This window comes from Heloderma suspectum, chromosome 5 (genome assembly GCF_057233095.1).
Source record: "Heloderma suspectum isolate Gila_16-S chromosome 5, 16-S_ref, whole genome shotgun sequence".
NCBI lineage: Eukaryota > Metazoa > Chordata > Lepidosauria > Squamata > Helodermatidae > Heloderma > Heloderma suspectum.
This window is the reverse complement of record NC_139462.1, coordinates 162,831,705-162,854,881: the sequence shown is the minus strand read 5'-3', so window position 1 is coordinate 162,854,881 and position 23,177 is coordinate 162,831,705. Positions and strand designations below refer to the sequence as shown.

The 23,177-nt window shown below is 44.5% G+C and overlaps 2 protein-coding genes and 1 long non-coding RNA gene across 11 annotated transcripts in view; 1 reads left to right on the top strand and 2 right to left on the bottom strand.

Annotated features, from left to right (window-relative positions):
* The window catches only part of TOPBP1 (DNA topoisomerase II binding protein 1), a 66,097-nt gene that overhangs the window by 28,642 nt on the left and 14,278 nt on the right, over nt 1-23,177 (bottom strand). Inside the window, exons 1-7 of one of the 8 annotated variants that reach the window (XM_084858145.1) lie at nt 8,583-8,778; nt 7,527-7,614; nt 5,941-6,075; nt 5,559-5,702; nt 4,188-4,369; nt 1,897-2,090; nt 324-503 (exon numbers count right to left, since the gene is read on the bottom strand). In XM_084858145.1, coding sequence (XP_084714271.1) covers nt 324-503; nt 1,897-2,090; nt 4,188-4,369; nt 5,559-5,702; nt 5,941-6,075; nt 7,527-7,610 — 919 coding nt within the window. In that variant the 5' untranslated portion in view covers nt 7,611-7,614; nt 8,583-8,778. Of the gene's footprint in view, nt 1-323; nt 504-1,896; nt 2,091-2,805; nt 2,883-4,187; nt 4,370-4,528; nt 4,613-5,558; nt 5,703-5,940; nt 6,076-7,526; nt 7,615-7,969; nt 8,436-8,582; nt 8,779-23,177 lie in introns of those variants that run through there. The other 7 variants (XM_084858146.1, XM_084858147.1, XM_084858148.1 and 4 more) reach the window with 7 other exon arrangements.
* Nucleotides 8,366-14,995, top strand: LOC146344754 (uncharacterized). The gene is made up of 2 exons (XR_014792300.1): nt 8,366-8,817; nt 14,495-14,995. It is a non-coding gene; the product is annotated as an uncharacterized LOC146344754 (long non-coding RNA).
* LOC146344752 (C-C chemokine receptor type 5-like) overlaps nt 12,761-23,177 on the bottom strand; it is a 24,905-nt gene continuing 14,488 nt past the window's right edge. The window contains exon 2 of one of the 2 annotated variants that reach the window (XM_084858157.1): nt 12,761-15,829. In XM_084858157.1, coding sequence (XP_084714283.1) covers nt 14,726-15,799 — 1,074 coding nt within the window. In that variant the 5' untranslated portion in view covers nt 15,800-15,829 and the 3' untranslated portion in view covers nt 12,761-14,725. The remainder of the gene's footprint in view (nt 15,830-23,177) is intronic. The other variant, XM_084858156.1, reaches the window with a different exon arrangement.

Genomic DNA, 23,177 nt, shown 5'->3' with positions numbered 1-23,177 from the left:
ATGGAATGAGGTATCCCAAATGAAAACATAGCTGGACACCTGAACAGAAGGACTCCACACTGTAATATTTTGTTGCAGTCCTCACTTGTTGCTTGAAAATACCACAAGAATGATTTTATCTTGGCTTTCAACATTTCCCAGATAAAAAAAAACCCAGAATATTGTTCAGGTCCTCCAAACATTTATAGACCAGGAACTTTCCAAAAAAGAGACACACTGAAATGTTTACAAGCTGGAGGCATAAATCAAATCATAATATAAAAAGGAATATAGACTTCCAGTTTATAGAAAAACTCAGTCACTTTATAAAACTTCTTACTTACTGTCAGGCTTGCTAGCGTCACTAGTAGGAGTTGATGTACTTGGTGCAGTTTCTTCCTCTGATCTAGGGACTACTGTGTACATTGATTCATCCTGACAAAATCCCTTCTCAATGCTGTCAAAAAACCACTGGATAGATACGCAGTGGACATTCCACCTTCTTGCACACTCATATTTCTGGCCTTTCCCATGTACAGGAAAAAAAACTAATTAAAGTTGGTATTAAAATAATTAACCTGAACAAAATACATTAAATATATGTGGTGAGCTGTTAATCATAATTTTCTTAGGGCCATTTACTAATGTATGACATGTAAAAACCAACTAGTCTCCCATTTCGCACAGTGACTGTACACTCGATCTTTAAAAACTGGCTGCATTGACCCACAGAGTGGTGGTGCTTTCTTTGTATGAACATAGATCCTAAATGGCTGTCCCTATACTAAGTCCTACCTGCTGCACCAGTACAACTTTTCATGCTATAGATGAACTGAAAGCAAGACAGACTGTGCCAAATGTTCCTACATTTTTTTTAATGTAGTAATGTAATGTAATTTTTTTGTTCAGGCTCTAAAGTTCTGAATTCCTATTTTGGGTGATATAACACCCAATTTTTAAAAATATCCTCACGAGAAAACCTAAATAAATTTTTACAATCAAACCAGAACAAAATGGAAGGAGCCCTTTCATTAATGGGAGGCAAACTTGGTCCAACACACTGCTGGCAGAATGATTTTATTATTAGAAGCCCTGATTTTAACATACTAGCATTAATTCCAAAACACCTTTTTTCATTTCAGCGGAACCTGCTTCCAGATATCAGTATGCAAATGCAAGGTGATCATACTTTTTTTTAAAGTTAGCATGCTGCTGTTGGTCAAATATTTCCATATCCTGGTTTTCATTGTCCTATCTGAGCAACCTAAGCAGATCCTGCCTGATGACAGAAATGTCTTACACCCTTTTGCAGCCTTAAAAGCCTCTGGAAAGAACTACACTAAATTATTTGGCCACTTGTAGCCCTGTCAATGATATGACATATAGGGTAAAGGAAAGCTAATAAGAAAATTGTTCCTTATCAGAGAACTTGAAAGGCCTTTTCTGTTATGTCAAAGTAATGAAGTAGTACTTCTAAAAAGTGCCTGTTGTTTGGGAAAAGAGCAATATTTTCCTTCTATTCATATGAGGTCTTCCCAAACCCTAGATACTGAAATCCCCTTTCCATAAGCAGCGAGAGGAATGGGGGAGGAAGAATGAAAGCCAGAGGACAACTCTCAATCTTGATGTAGAAGCAAAAACGGGAAAGGAAAGTAACATCTGAATTGCTTGTAAATAATGAGTGCAAGGCACTTTTTTGCCATGAAGAATCTGTTCACTGATTGGTCAGATAGCACAGCAAAGACAGCAATATCTATCCATCAATCTATATCTGGTCTGATTCTTTTTGCAATGTCGAATTGAAAATAATATACAATATAAACCAGCACAATTAAATCCAATGCTTACAATCACAAATGCAAGAAACTTCTTGAACTCAAGCCCAGTAAATGGTATTTCATTCAAAGAGATGTTTACCTTTTGGCTCTTGAACAATAAGATGGGTACATTCATTCATCTTGAGCTGCCCTGTGTACTGGCCACCATTCTCGACAGTAAGACGCTGGACCTCTTTTCGGTCCATACTGCTCAAACCAGTAACGCAGACTGTACAGCCAAGAAACAAAGGACATAGGAAGTCTTCCATATTTATGTCTGTGTACCTAACCATCCTGTTGGAAACAAGAGCAATAAATATGTGTCTTTCCTAGAGATTTAAAATTTCCAGAAATTTTGAATCCATTAAAAAAAAAAAACGTTTTTGTCTGTTTGGGGGCGGGGGGGACCAGAAATTTTGGGAAAAATTGAATAATAAGCAATACTTATTTTTAAAGCACCCTTTACAGATCTGAAGTGACTGTTGCTTTAGGACAGCCTTCCCCAACCTGGTATCCTCCAGATATTTTGGACTTCGGCTCCTATCAGCCTCAGGCAGGATGGCCAATGGTCAGGAATGCTGGCCATTGTAGTTCAAAACATCTGTAGGGCACCAGGTTGAGGAAGGCTGCTTTAGGAATATAAAGAAGTCTTTATCTTCCTAAAGTTATATTATGTATAACTTAGTTTGCTCATAAAATTATCATTATATTTGAAAACATTAAAAAGTGAGCTCAGTTAATAAATTTGTAATTATTGTCTAAATAAACTATACTTTTAAAATTTAATATACCAAACATGTTTAACTGTATGAGCAAACCATTATAAAATATGCATAACATATTTTAGGTTCCTAGTTTATGTCTGACCAGAGGGAACTTAAGCAAGTAGTCCCGGAAATATCTGAATCATCCTAGAAGCCAGACGAAGCAGCAAGAACTGGAGGCAGAGGAAGACAAGCCAAGAAACACAAAACTCTGTGGAACAAAACCCAAACTGTCAAAAACGTACATTTCCTCCATATTATGGTATGGTGAGTCTATTCACATGTTGAGAAACTGAGCATGACTTGGAGCATCCCAAAAGGTCTATCAGTAAAAGATACATTAGATCAATAATTTTAATAAGAAATGGAAGAAATAACTATGTTGAGAATCTTACATAGAGGATTTATAAACATTTTCCCCCACGGCTTCATTATTTCCAGACATTCTACTTCCCTAGTCTTTCTTTCTTATTACATCATTTTTAGAAATGGGGGGGGGGGGGGAGACTTGGTAACAAAATATAAGCTCCTTGTCTTAAATCCAAAACTGTTCAATTTTTCAGAAAAAAGCAAAAATGTCCTTGGGAAAAATAATTTTTCTAGCTTGGGGGGGGACGTCACATCTCTAATCTTTCCATTTCTCTCTCATTAATAGGAAAACTGAATTCAACAGGTTGGATCCAGACTTAGTCATTCTTTTAGTAAATCCACTGTTATCAATGGAATGTAAGTTAGTCATGACTAACTTAAGCACCACATTTCCATAGATGTACTCTAAATAATCCAACCCTATATAAGTTATTTATGTGGAACTAAAGAATGTACAGAATTTTATCGCTATGCATTAGTGTCAAGAATATCATTCTTATAGTCGGGAGATCCGGGTTCTAGTCCCCACTCGGCCATGGAAGCTCACTGGGTGACTTTGGGCCAGTCACATACTCTCAGCCCAACCTACCTCACAGGGTTGTTGTTGTGAGGATAAAATGGAGGAGGAGGAGGATTATGTACGCCACCTTGAGTTCCTTGGAGGAAAAAAGGCGGGATATAAATGTAATAAATAATAAAATAATAATAAAAAGTGAAAAATGACGGTTGAGATTTTTCTTCTCAGTAGTGACACTCCTCATTAAGGCATAAGCCACACACTGACCTGGTCTGGACAATCACAGGGGCGAAATAACCCATCGCTGGTTCTTTCCTCACCACTGTGCATGCCTGCTGCGTGACCGCGATTTACATAATTACCCGTGATGCAACCCGGGTTGCTGTGTTGTCTGAACCTGGTGTGCAGCATGGCAGGGGTGGCTTCGTACTCACCCTACAACCCATGACTTGTAGTAGGGTTGTGGGGTGGGTATGAAGCCGCCCTCGCCGTGCAACAGGTTTGGACTACATGGCAACCTGCACTGTATCGTGGGTAATTATGTAAATAGCAGTCACATGACCAGCACACGCCCAGGGGGAGCGAACCAGCAATGGGTCCTTTCACCCCTGTAATCATCCGAACTCACCCACTTTGTAACACAACTCGTGTTACACAGATTTCAAATCTTCTTTAGGAAATATTTAGCTTAAAATTATTCAAGTTGTGATATTTTCCTAAATGCATAAACGGTAGTCTTACCTGCGTTGTGATTTTTCCCACAGTGCTTTTACCCATGAGGGAAGCAAAATGTGTTTTTTTAAATTAGCAGCAACTAAGTATTTCTTACTTCCAACTTCTCCAGCTATAAGATGGGTTACTAACACATTAAGATCTCTGTATACACGGCCACCCATCATCTGTACAAGTTTGTGGACCTCTTCCTATGGAAGAGAAAAAATATCAGTAAATAAAAATAAATGGGTCAAACAGATGAAATGAGAATTACCAAAGCACTATGAATGCAAACGATACTACACTACTGTAATGCTAATAGAAAAGTGCAATTCAAAACAGTGACCAATTTTACACAGCACACTTACAAAACAACACTGGCAAACTTGAGATGATTCAGGAAAAATTGACAATCATGTAAATAGTAGAATGACAAGCTGGAAGGGGGCAGTTTTGGTCTGAAGGAAAAAAAGATTGGGGTAGGATAAGGAAGATAAATACATGCTTCAAATATCTGAACCTTTACCATAAAATAAACAGCCCCTCCCCCCTGCCAAAGGGAAGGATGAGTACTATTTATGTTTAAATTATAAAAGAATAAACCTAGGTTACATATTATTATTTATACCATATTTATATATACCTAAATGAAAGAGTCAGGCAAAGGAACATTTCCTTAAGGAAGCTGCAGATTCTCTAATTAGATTTTTAAGAAATTAGACACGTATCAAAGGTGCTTTAGGCACAAAAACATTCTTGCCTCATTTAAGAGGTTTCATCCCTCTGATCTTGAATTCTAGGCTACTATGAGAAATATATCTATTTTACTGCTGTCTTTAGGTGACATTTAGTAAGTGAGCTTGGCTCCTACTTACCATGACTAGGTGTTTTTGCAACAATAAGCCAGATGCAATCCTATAAAATATATCTAGAGCATATATGGGCTCTACACACAGCCCTTGACTGCTCTCTGTGCAATCCATGGAACCCCAGGCTATCATGCCCCTTTTCTCTGCCACCCAGCTGATCTGCTGATCACCCACCTTGGGGAGGCAGGCAATTAGTAGCAGGGAAACAAAGATCTGGATTGGGATTGCTGGCGGGGGGGGGGGGGGAGAGGGGAGAGGCTTCGCCCCTGTTCCAGCAATCCACATCAATCCCGCCCCCTGATCTTTAAGGCTCCCTATCCCTGCACAGTAAGATGGGGTGGGGGGAGAAAAAGTGTGTGTTTATGCAAGTTCGCACCCATGTGCATACACGGGCATGCATGTGTGTGTGCGGGCCCCAAACCACCTACATGCACTACATGCAGCACCCGGGGCCAAAAAAAGTGCTCGCTCCAGATTTAGAAGAAAAGCCTCACACGATGGCTGAACAATCCAGTGCATAAAACATTACCCTAGTTTCCTTTTGAAGATTTGTGCAGGATACTGTTACATCAGCCATTGTCATATTAAATACTGGATAGTCTGCCCTTGGGACACATCGCTGGTTCTGCATACAGTAGACAACTACTTGTGGTCCAACAATTCTACAACCAAGCTGAAACAAGAGACAAGATAAAATAAGATTTCAACAGGATACTTTTCCCTCAAAACAATTCCCCCCGAGCGGATATATATCTTGATCTGCGAACGAAATCCATGTGGACAGTTGTTAGGCAACTCTGGATTTTTTCAAACTGTCAGAGAATTGTGGAGAGAGAGAGAGAGATGGAGAATATATATGAATGATGGAGAAATTTTATATAGCATAATCACTGTATACATTAAATACAAACCTTCTGAAGGCGATGAAAAACAATGCCACTGAACTGGTCACAAATATAAAGGGATTTATCATTCTCTTGTATCTTCAATGCTGCTTCATTTTCAAGGATCTGGAGATATTCTTCTGACTGAAATTCTTTAATGGACTGCAAAATATACAAAAGCAGTATAGTTAAGTATTCTCTGGATTTGCAAGACCTGTTTCTTTTCATGTATTATAAATGCAAAAACATGAATAGTTGAAGCCGCTTTTAGCTGTTTCCAATTATCAATTCAACATATAGTGAAGAAAGGTAAGAAAAATCAAAATTGTTCCTATCCACTTTGGTCACCATGCATGTCTAGTCAAAAGTAAGTATCATTTAGTTCAATGGAACTTATCCCAGGTATACCTGGAATGGGGAACCTATGACCCTTAGCCTAATTTAATGCAACCTTCATCATCATCTGGTTCTCTGGACACTGCAGATCCACTCTTGCTCTTAGGATCACCTCTGGGAATTGCTTCCTCTTCCACTTCATGTGTGTGTTTGTGTGAGAGTTAGAGAAGAGATAGGGTGGCACAGAGAGAGAAAGAGCAATGCAATCCTGCTCTGCTGCAAACTCCTCCGACGTCTGGCTCTGGCCCTGCCCACCATTGGCTGCACCCGCTGATTGACATTTCCGATAGGTCAATGACCCTTCATAGGAAAAAGGTTCCCCACCCTTGGTCTAGAGGATTGCAGTCTAAATGCCAATGATCCTAATTATTACTGTAAAGAAGTGCCTCCAGAGAATGATGTTCCCCTTCAACCATGACATTACACAAAGCCTGAAATGTATGAATAGTTTCTATTAAAAGCTTATAACCCTGCCAGGGATTAGCCCCACTTTCCAGTGGCCATGAGGAGGATTTCTTTGCTCTTCAGCAACCTTTTCAGCTACACTGTCTTCACTCTCCATCATACAGGGCTACATGGGGTTTGGCTTGGTTTAATTGTGTGAGCCATCACATGACATTGTATAAGGAAAGTAATAAATATTTTCATATGACATTTTCACAATAGTAAACCCTGGCTTGCAGGCAGGCACTTGCAGCAGTGGAGCTAATAAAGGGTTTAACATTATTTGGGACCTATGCAAACCTACTCAAAATCCTCAAAAAGCGTACAGCTATGGCTATATTTAACAAGTGTAACTTAGGACTGTAGAAAGGAAGCTTAAACACTTAAGCATACCAAAAATGCTGTTTAACATTTCATAACACAAAACTCACTGGGCTGAATCCAGACATAGGGTTAAATCCAACACTAGCCCTTCTTAGAGTAGACCCCTTGAAATGAATGGAACTGAAGTTATTCATAACAAACCCTTAGACTGAATTCTAAATCATACTTAGAGTAGGCCCACTGAAATCACTGGGACAAAATCAGTCATGATTATCTTGTCCCATTGATGTCAACAAGCCTGCCCTATGGATGACTAAGTCTCGATCCAACCTGTCATATTGACAAATACTTGCATTTATAAGCACGCATACACATGTACTTGAGCAACGTATATTCAGTGAACACATTTCATCCATTGAACGGCTCAAACATGTACTACATAAGCTTACCTCTAGGGCCTGAAGGAAAAATTTTGAGTTTTCTGTAGACTTTATAAACTTCACAAAATATGGTTCCTTGCTACTTCTCATCATTTAACTAACAAGGTAAGGAGAAAGCAGATGTAGCATTATTTAGGTGGGGAAAATATATTAACGACAGGTTAACAGAACAATCAACTGTTAATAGAAGCCTAGCCAAGAAATATTTTCATGCATTCATAGATCAAGGCACAGTCCACTTTTTACCAAACCAAGTAACGTCCATTTATTCAACTACTACCTTTTTCTAGCTTTTAAAAATAGAGGAACATATTAGCCAAAATCTCGAAGCCCATTCTAGTAATGATAAGTGGTCCTATCTTCTGACCAGCTCTCTCTGTTTACACTCGTATCAGTAATCCATGAAAGGCATATTAGTTACATATAGCCACTACTCATGCCTTGTGTGGTACCTCAAACTCTAACCAATTTAGTCCATCATAGGTTTCCGTGGATTATTGCCCGTTTCATCAGATGCATGGAGCATTATCGAGGGTTTCAGGCATATCGACAGTACATCGGGGGAGCGGGGAGAAGAACTGTAAATAATGAGGCCAGAAGGAAACGAAACGCAGAAAGCGCTGACGGCGACAAGCACATCGCTTTCAAAGAGGCGCAACCTGATGGGACACGCGACGGCGTCCCCACGTCCCTGTGCCCTCCTCCAGTGACACTATTGCAATTTGCCCGCAATCCTTGCCAGGGGGCCATGGCGCCTGTCCCCTTCCTACGTCCCCAACCTGGTGCCCGCCAGATGCCTCGCACTACAGCCCCCATCATCCCCAGCCAGCGTGGCCATGGCCTAACACACGAGGTGCAGCGTGATTAGGCGGCGGTGACAGAGGGGCACCCTGCCATCAAGCCCCCCGCGCCGCCGCCGGAAGGAAGGAAGGAAGGAAGGAAGGAAGCCTCTCACAGCTAACAGCGCGGGCGGGCTCGACGGAACTAGGAAACACCGTGAGGGGAAGAAGGGGAGCAGACAGGCGGCAGCGGCGCGGGCCCGAGGCGACGGCCTGCGTCTCTTACCCCCTGCCCTCAACTGTCCGTTGAGGTCAGCGGCTTCCCTCTCTCCGCCCCACCGAGACCTCCAGTCTTCCGAAGGCTGGCGGGAAAGACCAGGGAGGCGAAGCGCGCATGCGCCGATGCTCACTCGCCTCTCCCGGTCCTTTCCTCGCCGCCGTCAGTTGACTCGCAATCCGGCAACGCCGCCCTTAAAGGGGCCGCGGAGGAGAAGCCGAAGGCGACTAGGCCGACGAGGGAGGTGCGTACGTCCCCTTTAAATACCGGGTGGCGGGGGGCGAGGCGTTTGTTTTTTAAAGGAGGCGCCTGTTAAGAAGCAGGGCGCGAGTGGCGCCCAGAAAAAGCAGCGAGAGCGGCGCTGGTGTTAGACGTCTTGTCTTTCCCTTACCGTGGGGTCATAGGGCGCCTAAATGAGAGGCACGGCCGGTTCACACGTGCGTCATTTCATTGCTGTACGCTCACCAGGTGGCTTGGACTTACCCTCAGCCCCAGCCAGCATGGCCAGTGGTTAAAAATCCTGGGAGTTATAGTCCAAAACATCTGGAAGGCAACCAGGCTGCACACGATGACCGGCATCTGTGTGCGTGAACGGACTCCCCCAAACAGGGCTGCATTTGATGAAGGGAATATGAAAGAACGATCTCGTGGTCCTCGACCTTGCAGTTTTTACCGGGCACGTGTGAACCAGCTTTTGTATTTTCTTCTCCGTAAGGAGGGTCGTAGAATCATAGGGTTGGAAGGGGCCTACAAGACCATTGAGTCCAAGCCCCTGCTCAATGCAGGAAGCCTGATTCCCAGGCAGTCCCATCCAAGTACTAACCCGGGCTGACCGTGGTTAGCTGACGAGATCAGGTGCATCCAGCCCTTTGCTCGTGTGGTCCAGAAACAAGGTTTGGATGTAAACAGAACTTCACTTTATTTCTAAACCCTAAATTTCTATCTGTCTTTTTTTTTCCCCCCTCACATTCTTCTTCCTCCCCTTCTTCTCTCTTCCCTCCCCCTTTCTCTCTCCTCCTGGAACCCTCTACGAACAAACTTCTTAGGGAGCAATCCTATGGATGCTAGACAGCCATAGCATATGGTGTTTTCCAGGAACCAATCTAAGAGCCCACGCTCCGGGGTTGGTTCCTGGAAAACCGACCTCCCTGCAACAGCCCCGTCCTCCAAGCTTGCAAGAGGAGCGCAGAGCAGCTGGAAAGGGGTGGGGCTGGGGGTGTTCCGGGGCGGGGCGAGCATAACTGCCTGTCTGACACATCCTATGTGTCGTATAGCACCCTCTCTCCCTGCTCTGCGCTCCTGCTTCTTGGTCCAAGAACCTCCTTGTATTGTCAGGAGATAACTCTTAAACAGGTGGCATAATATAAAGAGATTGACCTTGTGAATGCGTAATGTGCAGAAGAATGCTCACCGACATGTCAAGAGAGTTGGATAGTGCCTTCTTTGAAAATTTAGAAATTCAGCAGAGACCAAGCTAATGGAATAGATAAAAATAATCATGTGGAAGAAGAGTAGGGGTGTTAAGATTCAGCACAATTCCTGTCTACTCAGAAGTAATTAGTTCAATGGGGCTTACTTCAGGTAAGTGGGTATAGAATTGCAGCCTGAGGTTCTGGCTCCAAGGCTGCTGTCAGCTCAGGCAAAAGTCATGTCTATAGCCTCTCTGCTGGACTCAGTTATTTGTTTTATTAGTCTTTATACTGTGTGCTTGTATTGTTTCCCTTGATTTCCTTGCTCCTTTTTCGTTAAATAAAGCCTGATAGTTTCACTTTATGTAAAACAAGTGAAAAGATTAGAAGGACTCCAATTTGGGAGACATATTTTATTGTTTGCCAACTAATATGCCCATAGCCTGTTAGAAAATAGCCTGAGGGCTAGAGATATTGCACACTATTTGTGGTCCCTTTAATTATCCATCACACCCATTCCACCTCATCAAAGAACCCAAGTCCCATTGTTTCCCTAGCCCCTGCATTTTTTGATGGGGAAAAGTGGTTATATCCAGAGCTCCACTGGACTGCTCAAGAATTATGGGTGAAGTAACAGTGTGGTCCTTATAGCTACCACATTTGGCATAAACTGCTAAGTCAGTGAAGTGGTTACAAACAGAACACAGACAATGTTGTAATGCTTTCTTTTCCATTAGGAAATTGGAATACAAGATTTTTTTTCAAAGCGGTAGAGGCTTAGTGAGGGCAACAAGCCAGGTCAAGCAGTTCTTGTTGGCCCAATACCTTCAGATGAAAACAGTAACGCACATTCAGCCACTGAATACTGCTGGAAATATTTTATTATATTTATTTACTTATTTAAAGCATTTTTACCCCTGCTCCATTGCTAATTCACTGCCTTCCTTATCTACCAAAGTAGATGCTTGCTTGACATATCCTGAGCATGATAGCATGATGTGACAGATTATTAGGAACTGGCTATTTTATATGCACTGGCAAAATACCCATCATTATGATGGCCAGGATACATATTCTTATTTGCAAAATTTATAAACCACTCTGTGGGCTGGTTTGCACAATTACAGTGAGGGAAATTTCCCCTGCCACCCATGCCGGTTGGATTTCCCTAATTATCTTTGCTGGTGCGGCTTGCCGTGTCATCTGAATCCAGGCAGCATGGCCTCAAATAACCCAACAACAGCCCATGGGTTCATAGAATAGTAGGGTTGGAAGGGGCCTATAAGACCATTGAGTCCAACCCCCTGCTCAATGCAGGAATCCAAGTCAAAGCATCCCTGACAGATGGCTGTCCAGCTTCATCTTGAATGCCCCCAGTGTGGGAGAGCCCACTACCTCCCTAGGTAATTGGTTCAATTGTCGTGTTGCTTTAACAGTCAGGAAGTTTTTCCTGATGTTCAGCCGGAATCTGGCTTCCTGTAACTGTTGTTGCCTCCTCAAATAAGCCACGCTGCCCGGGTTCAGACGATGCAGCAAGCCACACCAGAAAGGGTAACGGAAATTTGGCCAGCATACAGCCGGCACACACAGTGGAGTTAACAAGCCACCGTGGCTTGTTAACCTCACTGCAACCACGCCAGAATGTGGTCCATATCTAAAAAGATTCCAGAGTGGTGAACATTAAAGAAAAACAGTCAAAATACAAAAGAATAAAAAAATATTTAAAATTGAGTTATACTAATAAAATTGTGGCTGGTCATTCAAGAAGAATGTGTTTAAATTCAACTGTCTTTAGCGGATGCCAAAAGCAAATCATCAGCTGACAGGGAGCTCCACAGAGAGGGAGCCTGTACACTAAAAGCTTTACCTCAGGTCCATGTGGAACCACCAGAATTGCCTCTTCTGAGGGCCTCAGTGATTGGGCAAGTTGCTAAGAGCAAAGGTGCACTCTCAAATATCTTGGAGGGAGAGCCTCTATTTTATTGACACCACCCCATACAGTCCTGGTAAAATGGGCAGGGTTTGGACCTATGGTTAGGAATGTACGGACTGTGAAAAATCCGCTCCATCTCTGTTTCGCAGATTGTCAGGCACCTTTTGTTCCATCGTCTGCTCACAGACGGATGCGAATTTTTTTTCATCATACAGAAAAATATGCAAATAATTACATGAGAGGTTTTGTAAGAATTTACATAATTTACCTTAGTACATAACATTTAGTGTATTGTCCCCCATTCCATTCAACTTTTCCTCAGCAGAAACTTGCGTATTTGCTCACAAATAAATATGCATAAATTTCTGGAAAATAAAAAAATCAACCAAAAGTCCACGGACTCTGCGTGGCCTGAGGGGGTCACTCCACAGCAGATTCTGCAGGTCCGATTCTTAGAAATCCGAGCTCATTTTAGTCTGTCTTGAATTTCTCCAGCATCCCTACCTACAGCAGAGGTAACTCCAGAAAACCAAAAACTTGTTTCTGGGAGCAAAAGGGTAGCAAAGGCTATTATTAGGAGAGCAATGACTTCATCCACACTACAGAGTCATAACATACTTTGACTGAAAGCTGAAGGTGTGCTCGCTACCCCTCGGAATCAGCCCTGCCCTATGGCAATGTTATTGTTGAGTGCATTGCATTATCTGGATGTTATGTCATGTTATAAAGGAGTAAGCTCTCCCCCTATCCCATTAATTATAGGGTCCATTATCCCATTAATTATAGACAAAACCCTTTCAGGAATCCAAAACATGAGAAAGCAAAATGTAATAACTGCACATGTGTACTGTAGTATAAAACAAGCCTTTATTGCTGGATTACATTTGTGTTAAAATATAACACACTTGTTATGTGTTAATTAAACTCATAATTTACTGAGTTACATATGGGTCCTTATACCATGCCTGGATGGTATTGTTTAGTACTGTAGACCATTTATAAAAAGATGCAGTAGCTGTTCACTGTAGAGGAAGAGAAAGTACTGGAATTCCCTATCCAGATTCTTTGTAGCAAGCGGAATGTGTTGGGCCCTGTTTCTACAAGTCTACCTTTAGTGTGAAAGGCCTTATTCAGGCTCTGTAGCAAGGGGATATGTTGGACACTATTTTTAATGTGCAATCAGACACAAAATGTACCATTCCAAGAGAACATTTGTGCAGTTCCAAATTTAAGACATGCAAAACTCTTGTGTTAGCTGATGTCACAGTATTGTGAGTCTCTTTTTACAAGTAAAGTGAGCAGTCCAGGCTCCTGTGGAACCCCAAACCTTGATCAAACGTACCCATTTTTCCTCTCTGCCTGACTCCACTGCTGTTGTCCACAGCCTTTTTGTCCTTCCTTAAAAATCACTGTAGAGCGCACGGACCACTTTCCTGACAAATCATGTGACATTACCAGTGTTCTGATAAGGGTGGTGGTGCCAGAAAATATCCAGTACAACACTCTTAACGGGGAGTGCTGTGCTGTGTTTGGCGGAGTTCACAATGCCTCTTGTGTGAAGCTTCCTCCTCAGTCCTAATTCCAAGGATTTTCTGCCACTCTGTGTGGTCTTCTAGAAGTCATGGAATGTGACTCTAAGCAACAAAGTATATGTGTGCAGACACACAAGGAAAATGCACAGGTGTGCTGTGGCATATCACATTTCAAAAAACAGTCTACACCAGCAGAATTTCTTGGACCCCACCAAGATAAACTTTCTGGATATACCCCTATGCTCTAGTTTGCTCAGTAACTATCAGACATTGCTTCAAATGATCAGCAAAGGTATTTCATTTTTGCTTGCTACTTGTTTTTTCTGAGAGTAGGACTAGACAACAGCAGAGTGAAACTGAAAGAAGCACCACTGGAAAGAAGACAGTTGTTCAGGGCACAGATTTCTATTTCTCATACTAACCTCACAGGCTATGGCTGCTTGTTCATAAAAAGACCCTATATGGCAACATTTTATTTTTACTCCATAAGTAAAAAGGGAGCGCTTACAAAACGTATACAGTGCAACAAGGTGATGCAAAGCCTCATAAGAATGAAACTACAGTGTAAATAATACTCTGTTTAGTTGCACCATTGTTTAGGAAATATATGAAGTAGTATCAAAGGGAAACTTGATTTAAATCAGTGACTTAAATTTGACACCACCACACCTTTAAATGGGCTTGACTTAAACTAGTCTACTTTGTCTTCGGCATTATGGCTTAATGTATGACCCTGCAGAAAATGCTCTTCTAGATCAGGAGAATAGGCCATTCAATGTCCTTAGGGAAGAGAAAGGAGTGGAAGGGACCTGCTACTCCTACAAGGAATTGTATCATATAAATGTCACTGAGGAGAACTAATTTGTGCAGTTTCCAGAGGAGTTGTGTTAGTCTATTGCAGCAAAACAACCAAGAATCTCACAGCACCATTTGTATTAGATTAGATTTAGCACACATTTGTCCTGCCTTAAAACATACATGCAAATACATTTCAAATACTGCAGAGCAGGATTGCTTGAGCAAAGACTTTGTTCTCTCTGTTTTCAGAAGCCCTGATGATATTTATGATATCTCCAGTGTCATTGCATGTCACATGGGTTTATCACACAGCTGACAGAAGCGAAGCGAAGGTCCATTCAATCCAGATCTTGTCTCTTCCCCAAGAGCTGCTTTGTCACAAGTGACTTAACCCTCTGATAGCCTGCCTTGAGCCTGGTATGCAAGAGAGTCTGTAAAGTTGCACCCGCACAAGTCAGTTTTACTTCTTTCTGGAATCTTTTACAACACAGCTGAAATGTCTTGCTCCCCAGTAGAATGTGAGTATGTTGAACTAGCACGTTCCAGGGGCTCTGCGTACAAAAATCGGCAGCGTTTTGAGAGACTGAGAGCAACATGCTTTCGGAAAAAGCTGCAAACATATTTTCTGAACTTCTCACCAGCAAAAGCATAGATCACAGGGTTGACACAACAGTGGGCCATTGCTAACGTTTCTGTCACTTCCATTGCGATAGCCAAGTCATGTATGCTGGCACAATTGTTGAGGGAAAATGATTCTTGAAATGTCTGGAGCAGAAGAACAATGTTATACGGGGCCCAAAAGATGAAATAAACTATCATGATGATAAAAATAAGCTTAACTGCTTTGTTCTTTTTATCATTCCTGCATCTCATAAGGGTTCTTATGATCCGTGCATAGCAAAAGCTCATAACAATCATTGGAAAGATCAGGCCTATGACGTTCCTTTCCAGCGTCATAAACTGGTTCAAACGGATATGACTTTCAGGCGGGAAATGAGGAGTGCAAGTTGAGCGATTGTTTTGTGTTTGTATCCTTATATACACTAATTCTGGCACAGAGGCTAAAAATGCCATGCCCCACATGATGACACTTGTGAGGATACCATAGCCAACCGTCCTGGCCTTTAATGCAAACACTGCATGAACTATTGCCAGGTACCGGTCAATGGTCAAAAGGATGATGAAGAAGCTTCCACTGTAGAAGCCTGCCAAATAGATTCCGGAGACGATTTTGCACATTGCATCTCCAAACACCCACTCGTCTGCTGCATAATAAGCCCAAAATGGGAGTGAGAAAATGAAAAGCAAGTCTGAGATTGCTAAATTGAGCAGGTAGATATCGGTCATGCTCTTCAGTTTCTTGAATCGGACGAGGATCAACACAACCAGCGCATTGCCCAGCAGGCCAAATATCAGCACCAAAGAGTAAAGTGTTGGCAGGAAACGAGAAGTAAATTCTCGGACACTGACACTTATACATGGTTCCGCAATAGAATCATAATCAAATGCTGTGCTGGCTGTATAATAATCTGGTGCATCTGTAATAGTGTCCATCTTGTTCCCTGTGATTTGAAGAAGATAAGGCTATTTACATGTACAAAAAAGGAAAACAAGACAATATATACATCTGCACTGCAAACACAATAATGAAATGCTAATTTCTATACATCTTGAATTGTAAACAGTGGAGGGTAAAAGTCAAAATACGAAAAATGGAATAGTTTTCATGTACACAGAGGTACTTGAGTTTGGGTTAAGGATTCGCCCATTAAAAATCTTTAAGTGCTAGGACTTTATTAAACATTGATGTACAGATGTGCAAGTATGCCATCTGTCTATAATAATAAAAGAGGATGACTGTCAGCGCCATAGTTCGACCATGAAACACAGGCACCTGAAACTTGGCATGCATATTAAGTGGACCCTAGGTGGGTGTCCCTCATGATCACTTGGTTTTTTAAACACACTAAGAGCACAATCATGCCTGTTTAGACAGAAAAAAGTCCTAAACATGCATAGGATTGTGCCCTAATTAATTGTAATTATTTAAGGGTGCAATCCTATGCATGTTTAGACAGAAAAAAGTCCTACAACTCCCAGCATTCTCTAATCAATATGGCTGGCTGGGGAATGCTGGGAATCATAGGACTTTTTCTGTCAAAATATGCATAGGATTGCACTGTGTGTGTGTGTGTGTGTGTGTGTTTGAAGCCTGCAGTACCATCTTCAGTCACTAGGTGGCAGACCTGCCTAACCAGCCTGTGGCTTTGCAGTCAAGACAGTTTGAAGCGGGGGGGGGGGGGGCGCAAGGGACAGAGTTATATGACTGCCCCTTGCTGTGGTGCAGCAGCTCCTTAGGGGAATGGGGTGGGCAGCCCCCTCCCTTGGGGCTGTAGGAGTTCACCATCGTAAGGCCATGCCTTCAAATGCCAGCAGTTGTGGCTTCACTCATAGGGCAGGAACATTGCTTGAAGGCTTCGTGGTATCAAACACAGGTCTATTCCAACCTGTGCAAAGCTCATTACATTTGCTAGTTCAAAAATAAGAAACCCCTAATGGCTTGCGACTAGGTTACATGAAAGATGACATCCTTCCATATTTACCTACCCAAAGATCATCTTCAGAGGCCCTTCCTATGAATCCCTGTCAGGTGAGGTTCAGCAGGTGACTACCAGAGAAAAGGCCCATTAAGCTATGGCGTCCTGAATGCAGAATGCTTATCCCAGAGAGGCTCACCTGGCATGTATGTTGGCACCAGGTAAAGGCCTTTTTATTCTCCCAGGCATTTAAAGAGTTTCTTAAGGTCATTTTAAGATTCTTTTTGGCTGTAGGTTGATATTGTTGTAGTAATTTGGTTTTATTGTATCTACTAAGTTTATCCTCTGGTGGATTTTCAGAGTATTTGATTATTAGATTTTATGTTTTTCAGTTTTGTAAACTGCCTGGAGGACTATATTGAGTGGGCAGTACATAAATGTTGAAAACCAATAAATAAAAATAAGGACATCAAATATCAGTTCTTAAATAGTTGCATTGTTATCTAAAAAGCAAAGGGACCCATGTTGGCCAAAAAGAATAAAATCCAAAAGAAAAATGTCAAAATCCATATTAGCCTAATACTTTTAATCACCTACTGCTGCCCCTTTTTGCTGTGTTTACCAGGTAGACCATGTATGGGAAACCTTTAAGCCAAAGGGATGAATTCAATTTTCTTGGAGCATGGACGTTGTTCTAGAAGAGCCCACCTGGTCTCCGGCCCAGATCTTCTGAGCTGTGCCCCAGATCTGTAGAGCTGTCCCAATTGCCATCATCTGCCTTAATACAAGCCTGCTTTTTACCTCTGAGCTCAGTAGCCCTGCAGTTACTAGGAGACCTTAGGACTCTGTCAGGCCCAGCTTCAGCACTGCAGTGGGCCTTGTAGGTTATAGCCAGGATTTGATTAGAAGTAGCCTGAAACTGCTTGGGCCTATTCAGCCTCTGGGATTTCAGAATCTGTATGAGCTTATCTCTGTCAGTGTTCCCAGAGCAGCGCCAGGGGGAGTCACCCAACTCCCTGTCCACCTGCTGGCCTGGCCTTGGCAGGCAGGGAGTCTGAAGCCTGACAGAGGAGGGGTGGGGTTTGCAGAAGGTGTTAGAAAAAAAAGGAGACTCCATAACCGTTGGCGTCTCAAGTTACGTAAGAGCCCGAGTGGCGGGAAAATATAGGCGGAGCAAAAAGGGAATCATACTGACGCGCTCATGACTAACAGCTTGGTAAGCTGATAGTGACTGTTTATTGGATATTAACTTAGTGAGCCGATGTACTAACTGTTTCATTGGTTACTGGTAAGAACAATAGAAGCGATATGATATAAAGGGCTTTTGCACACGTGTCTCGGGGTCCAGACTGCTCTGCACCCGTTTTGCAAAACGTTCCATAAAATAGTGTTGGATCCAATGCTGCCTGCCTGGCATTCTTTTCTTCTAAACCGAAAGCAAGGACTTTTTATCTAACAATTTGGTGCCGTGACTCGGATCCTGCTTCGGGGCGCGTCCCCTTCGCGCTGAGCCGAGGGGCCGCGGAGAAGTGGCCACAGGCGGTTGTTTTACATTGCCTTCTCCTCACGACGGTGGCAGCAGAGGCGCCTGGGGACCAACACCAGAGGAAGAGGGAGACGTGATCACTCTTTTTAGGCACCGGCAGTGGATCAATAAGCAACTGGACGCAGCTACGGGCGGGACAGAAGAGGCTTTTGGGGTAAGTGAAACAGCTTACATTAGGGGATAAACGCGGGACGGTGGTGTGTTTGTGATTGTGTGAGACGCCTACGGGCGAAGCGAGTGGGGAGCCCCAATCTGCATTTCCTTACCCCGGAGACGGGCTAGGTCAGAGGAGGGCGAAGCGCAAGAATTGCTGACTGAAATTCCCACCGTCATGGGCGGGTCCCAATCTAAGTCTGCGAAGAAGTCCCATACGCCCTTGGAGTGTTGTTTGCGCAATTGGTCACATTTTAAGCAGGATTATGGAACTAAGATGACAAAGGATCGTCTTGTCTTTTTTTGCACCTGGGAATGGCCAATATTAGAACCCAAATGGCCACCCGAGGGGTCTTTTGACCCAACCTTGGTATCTGATGTGCGAACAATAGTAGCACAGAGGGGAAGTTGGGACCAGTTCCCTTATATTGATTCGTGGGCAACTTGTGTGCCCCTTGGCGGCAGGCCTGCTCCGTGGGTTGTTAAATGCATGTCCCTTGCCCTTCCCATGGTGGTCAAAAGGAAACCACCAAAAGAAGGACCACCCAGGGTCGTGGCCACAGCACCGGAGGACCTACTGCTTCCTCCTCCCTACGGGACAGCCGTCGCAGGGCGCTCGTTGCAACCACCACCCTCTCCTGAGGGGCCCGCCCAGCGGTTAGATGCCCCCGAGAAGGACCCCTCTCATGAAATAGTACCAGAGGACCCCACCCCTCTAGTTGAACGCCAGGACACTCTCCAAGATCGTCTATATTCCCTAGAGGAAAGATTGGAGGTCCTACAAAGAGAGGCAAAAGGGGGACCTAACTACAACCTGCGAAAGGACCCCCAACCACCGGTGAAGTTCACCTTCCCCATCAGAGAAGTCCCCGACCCTACCGCCCAACATCCTCAAGGGACGATGTTTGTTTATGTCCCATTCACAACATCTGATTTGTATAATTGGAAACAATTTAACCCCTCCTTTGAAGAGGATCCCGGGCCACTCCTGTCTCTGATGGAGAATGTGAGGCTTACTGACAACCCCACATGGGACGATACACAAATGCTATTGAACACCTGTTTTCTCAGCCAAAAGCCAACCATCCTTGCGGGGGCACGAGCCAAGTATAGGGAGGAAAATCCCCAGGCAACTGAGGAGGAGACGGCGGAGGTTCTGCCCACAGGGCGACCCAATTGGGGGGTGGCCACAGCGGCACATAGACGCTTACATGCTGACTATTTTCGACTCATTTTAGCAGGCATGAAGCAAGCCGCGAGAAGGGCCCCCAATTTGCAAAAAGTCCTGACTCTAAGCAAGACAAAAACGAACCTCCTGCCGTGTTCCTCCAAAGGCTGAGGGAAGCCTTCGCTAAATATACTGATATTGACTTGAATGATCCAAATAATTTAAGGATCCTCACGACTCAGTTCGTGGGAAATAGCTGCCAGGACATCAGAAAGAAGTTGCAAAAAGTTGAAGGAGGGTTGGCAGCTGACCTAGGAGTTTTAGTTGAAGTAGCTCAAAAGGTTTATGAGAGGCGAGAAGAAGAAGAAGGAAAAGAAAAAGACAAGAGGCAGGCCAAGCTCCTTGCTGCGGTTCTTAAACCTGACAAAGAGGGAGCTAGGAAGGGGAGGAAAGGGGGAAGGAAAGGATCTCCCCTGGGGAAAGATCAATGTGCCTTTTGTAAGAAAATGGGGCACTGGAAGCGTGACTGTGAGGCTTTGAAGCAGAAAGAGAGAGGGGAAAATACGGGAGGAGCGCAGAGAGTTCTGTATGAACAGGAAAGAGATTAGGACAGACGGGGGCCCGGCCCCCTCTTAGCCGTCTCTGAGGCAAGACGGGACCCCATGGTCAAAATAAAGGTTGGGGGCTGCTCCTACAAAGCCCTTGTGGACACAGGGGCCGCCCTGTCCGTCCTCCCCCTCAGTGAGCCCCCAACGGGAGGTGGGGGGTTCACCACCATAATGGGGGTCGAGGGAAGGGCAACCCAAGTGCCCCTCTCTCGTCCCCTGTTCACCAAGGTTGGGAAAACACACCTAGAACATGCATTTGTCTGTACCCCCTCCTGTCCGGTGGCATTGCTAGGGAGGGACTTATTGACTAAACTCCAAATTGAGATTGCTTTTACTCCTGACGGAAGGATGGAGATACGGCTCCCTAAACAGCAGAGTAGTAACTACCAAATGGCCCTTTTGAAGGTTGCAGAACAATCCACCCCAGAGGCCACCGAGGACTGGAGCTTAATAGAAAACAGAGTCAACCCTCTAGCTTGGGCCGGGATTGGAGGGGCCTCTCGTGCCAAGTCGGCAGCACCATACAAAATTCCCCTCAAGGAGGGAGCAAGGCCTGTTCATGTGAAACAGTATCCCCTTTCCCGCCAAGGAAAGGAGGGCCTACAACCAGTAATAACAAAGATCCGAGAAGAAGGCCGGCTCATTGAGATAATGTCCCCCTATAACACGCCCATCATCGCTGTGCCAAAAAGGGGAGGGGGGCAAGGGCTTTCGCTTAGTGCAAGACCTCCGGCTCATTAATCAGCAGATGGAGGCCCCCCATCCTGTGGTCCCCAACCCACACACCCTCCTTGTAGGAATTCCGGAAGAGCACGCCTGGTTCACTGTCATAGACCTAAAAGATGCCTTTTTCAGCATCCCCCTCCACCCTGATTCAAGGCCTTTGTTCGCCTTTGAATGGGAAAGCCCGGGGGGGGGTCAAAAGTTCAATTAGCATGGACAGTCATCCCTCAGGGGCTGAATCTCTCACCAGTGGTCTTTGGCCAGCAGCTCCAAAAGGATCTCGAACCCTGGGTCCAGCAGCACTCAGAGGTGCATCTCCTCCAGTACTGTGACGACCTCCTGATTTCAGCCAAGGCCAAGAATGCGTGCCTGAGTGGGACGGTTTCCCTCCTCAACTATCTAGCGGGGGGGGGGTATAAAGTGTCAAAAGAAAAGGTACAGTTGGCCCAACCAACTGTAAAATTCCTAGGCTACCACATAACTAAAGGGACTCGGAGCCTAGGGCAAGAAAGAGTTGAAGTCATCCGTGACACTCCTGTCCCTACGTCCCCCCGCGAATTGAGGGCCTACCTGGGGTTGACCGGATTCTGCCGACTATGGATAGCAAACTATGGGGAGACAGCGCGGCCGCTGTATGAGGCGCTGCAGAAAGATAGACTGGATAAATGGAAATGGACTAAGGAAATGGATAAGTCTTTTCTCAGTCTTAAAGCTGCTCTTGTGTCACCACCTGCTCTAGCCATACCAAATCCCAGCCGGCCATTTAGACTTTATGTGCATGAAAATAAGGGCATAGCTTCGGGAGTGCTTTGCCAGCGAAAAGGGCCCTCTTGGAGACCAGTGGGATATTATTCCAAGGTCCTAGATGTCGTAGCACGAGGATGGCCAAGTTGCCTGAGGGCAGTAGCGGCAACAGCTCTGATTTGTACCGAAGCCGAGAAAATGACAATCGGAGGACCCATTGAAGTTTGGGTGCCGCATGGAGTGCCACAAATTTTGGGATCAGGAGGAGGAAGCAAATTTCTCAACCCAGCCCAGCATTCCCGATATGAAATAGGTTTACTAACAAACGAAAACCTCATTTTTAAGGCTTGCTCCAGCTTTAATATCGCCACACTACTGCCAACATTACTGGGCACAAACGGATCAGGACTCCCAGATCATGACTGCCTTGAAGTATTAGACCTAGACACCAAAGGCCGACCGGACCTTGAGGATGAACCAATAGAGGGAGCCAGAGATCTGTTTGTAGATGGATCTAGCTATATGCTGGATGGAAGGCGCTACACAGGCGCGGCTGTCATTACTCTAGAGGAGAGTGTGCGCGAGGAAAGGCTGCCTCCTCATTTCTCCGCCCAATCCGCTGAACTGGTAGCCCTGACAAGAGCCCTGCAAGCCAGCAAGGGAAAGCGAGTAAATATTTATACCGATAGCAAAAATGCCTTCGCCGTTGTGCATGCTCATGGGCAACTGTGGAAAGAGAGGGGATTCCTTACAGCAAACGGATCTCCAGTGGCTAATGGCGGCCTAATAGTGGATCTTCTGGATGCCCTCCAGCTACCCTCACAAGTAGCTGTTGTCCACGTCCGAGCCCATGAGAAAGAAAAAGAGGAAAAATGGAGACAGGGAAACCAGAAGGCAGATGAGGCCGCAAAAAGAGCAGCCAGAGAGGGAATCCAAGGAACATTCCTCATTCTACCCAAAAGAAAGGAGCGCCCCACATACTCCTCTGCTGAGTTACGGATGGCACAAGAACACGGAATAAGTCCCTGCGATGACGGATGGATCCAGATGACAGATGGAAGACTGCTTCTTCCACAGACCCTGCAGAGGGTTGTTCTAGAACAAGTTCACCATTCTCTTGGACACCCTGGAACATCAGCCATGATCGACTATTGCAAGAGGCTGTTTGTCTCCCCTGGCTTAACTGTATGCGCCCACCGACTAGCCGCAACCTGTGAAGTCTGCCAGAAAACCAACCCTCCCAGGGCATCTCCTCCTCCAAAAGGAGGGCGACCATGGGCCTACTATCCTTTCCAGAGGGCGCAGATTGATTTTGCTGAGATGCCACCATGTAGGGGTTACAGGTATTTGCTTGTAATAGTATGTCAAATGACAGGGTGGGTAGAGGCGTTTCCATGTAGGAACTGCCAAGCTAAAACTGTTGTTGCTAAATTGTTACAGGAGGTGGTGCCCC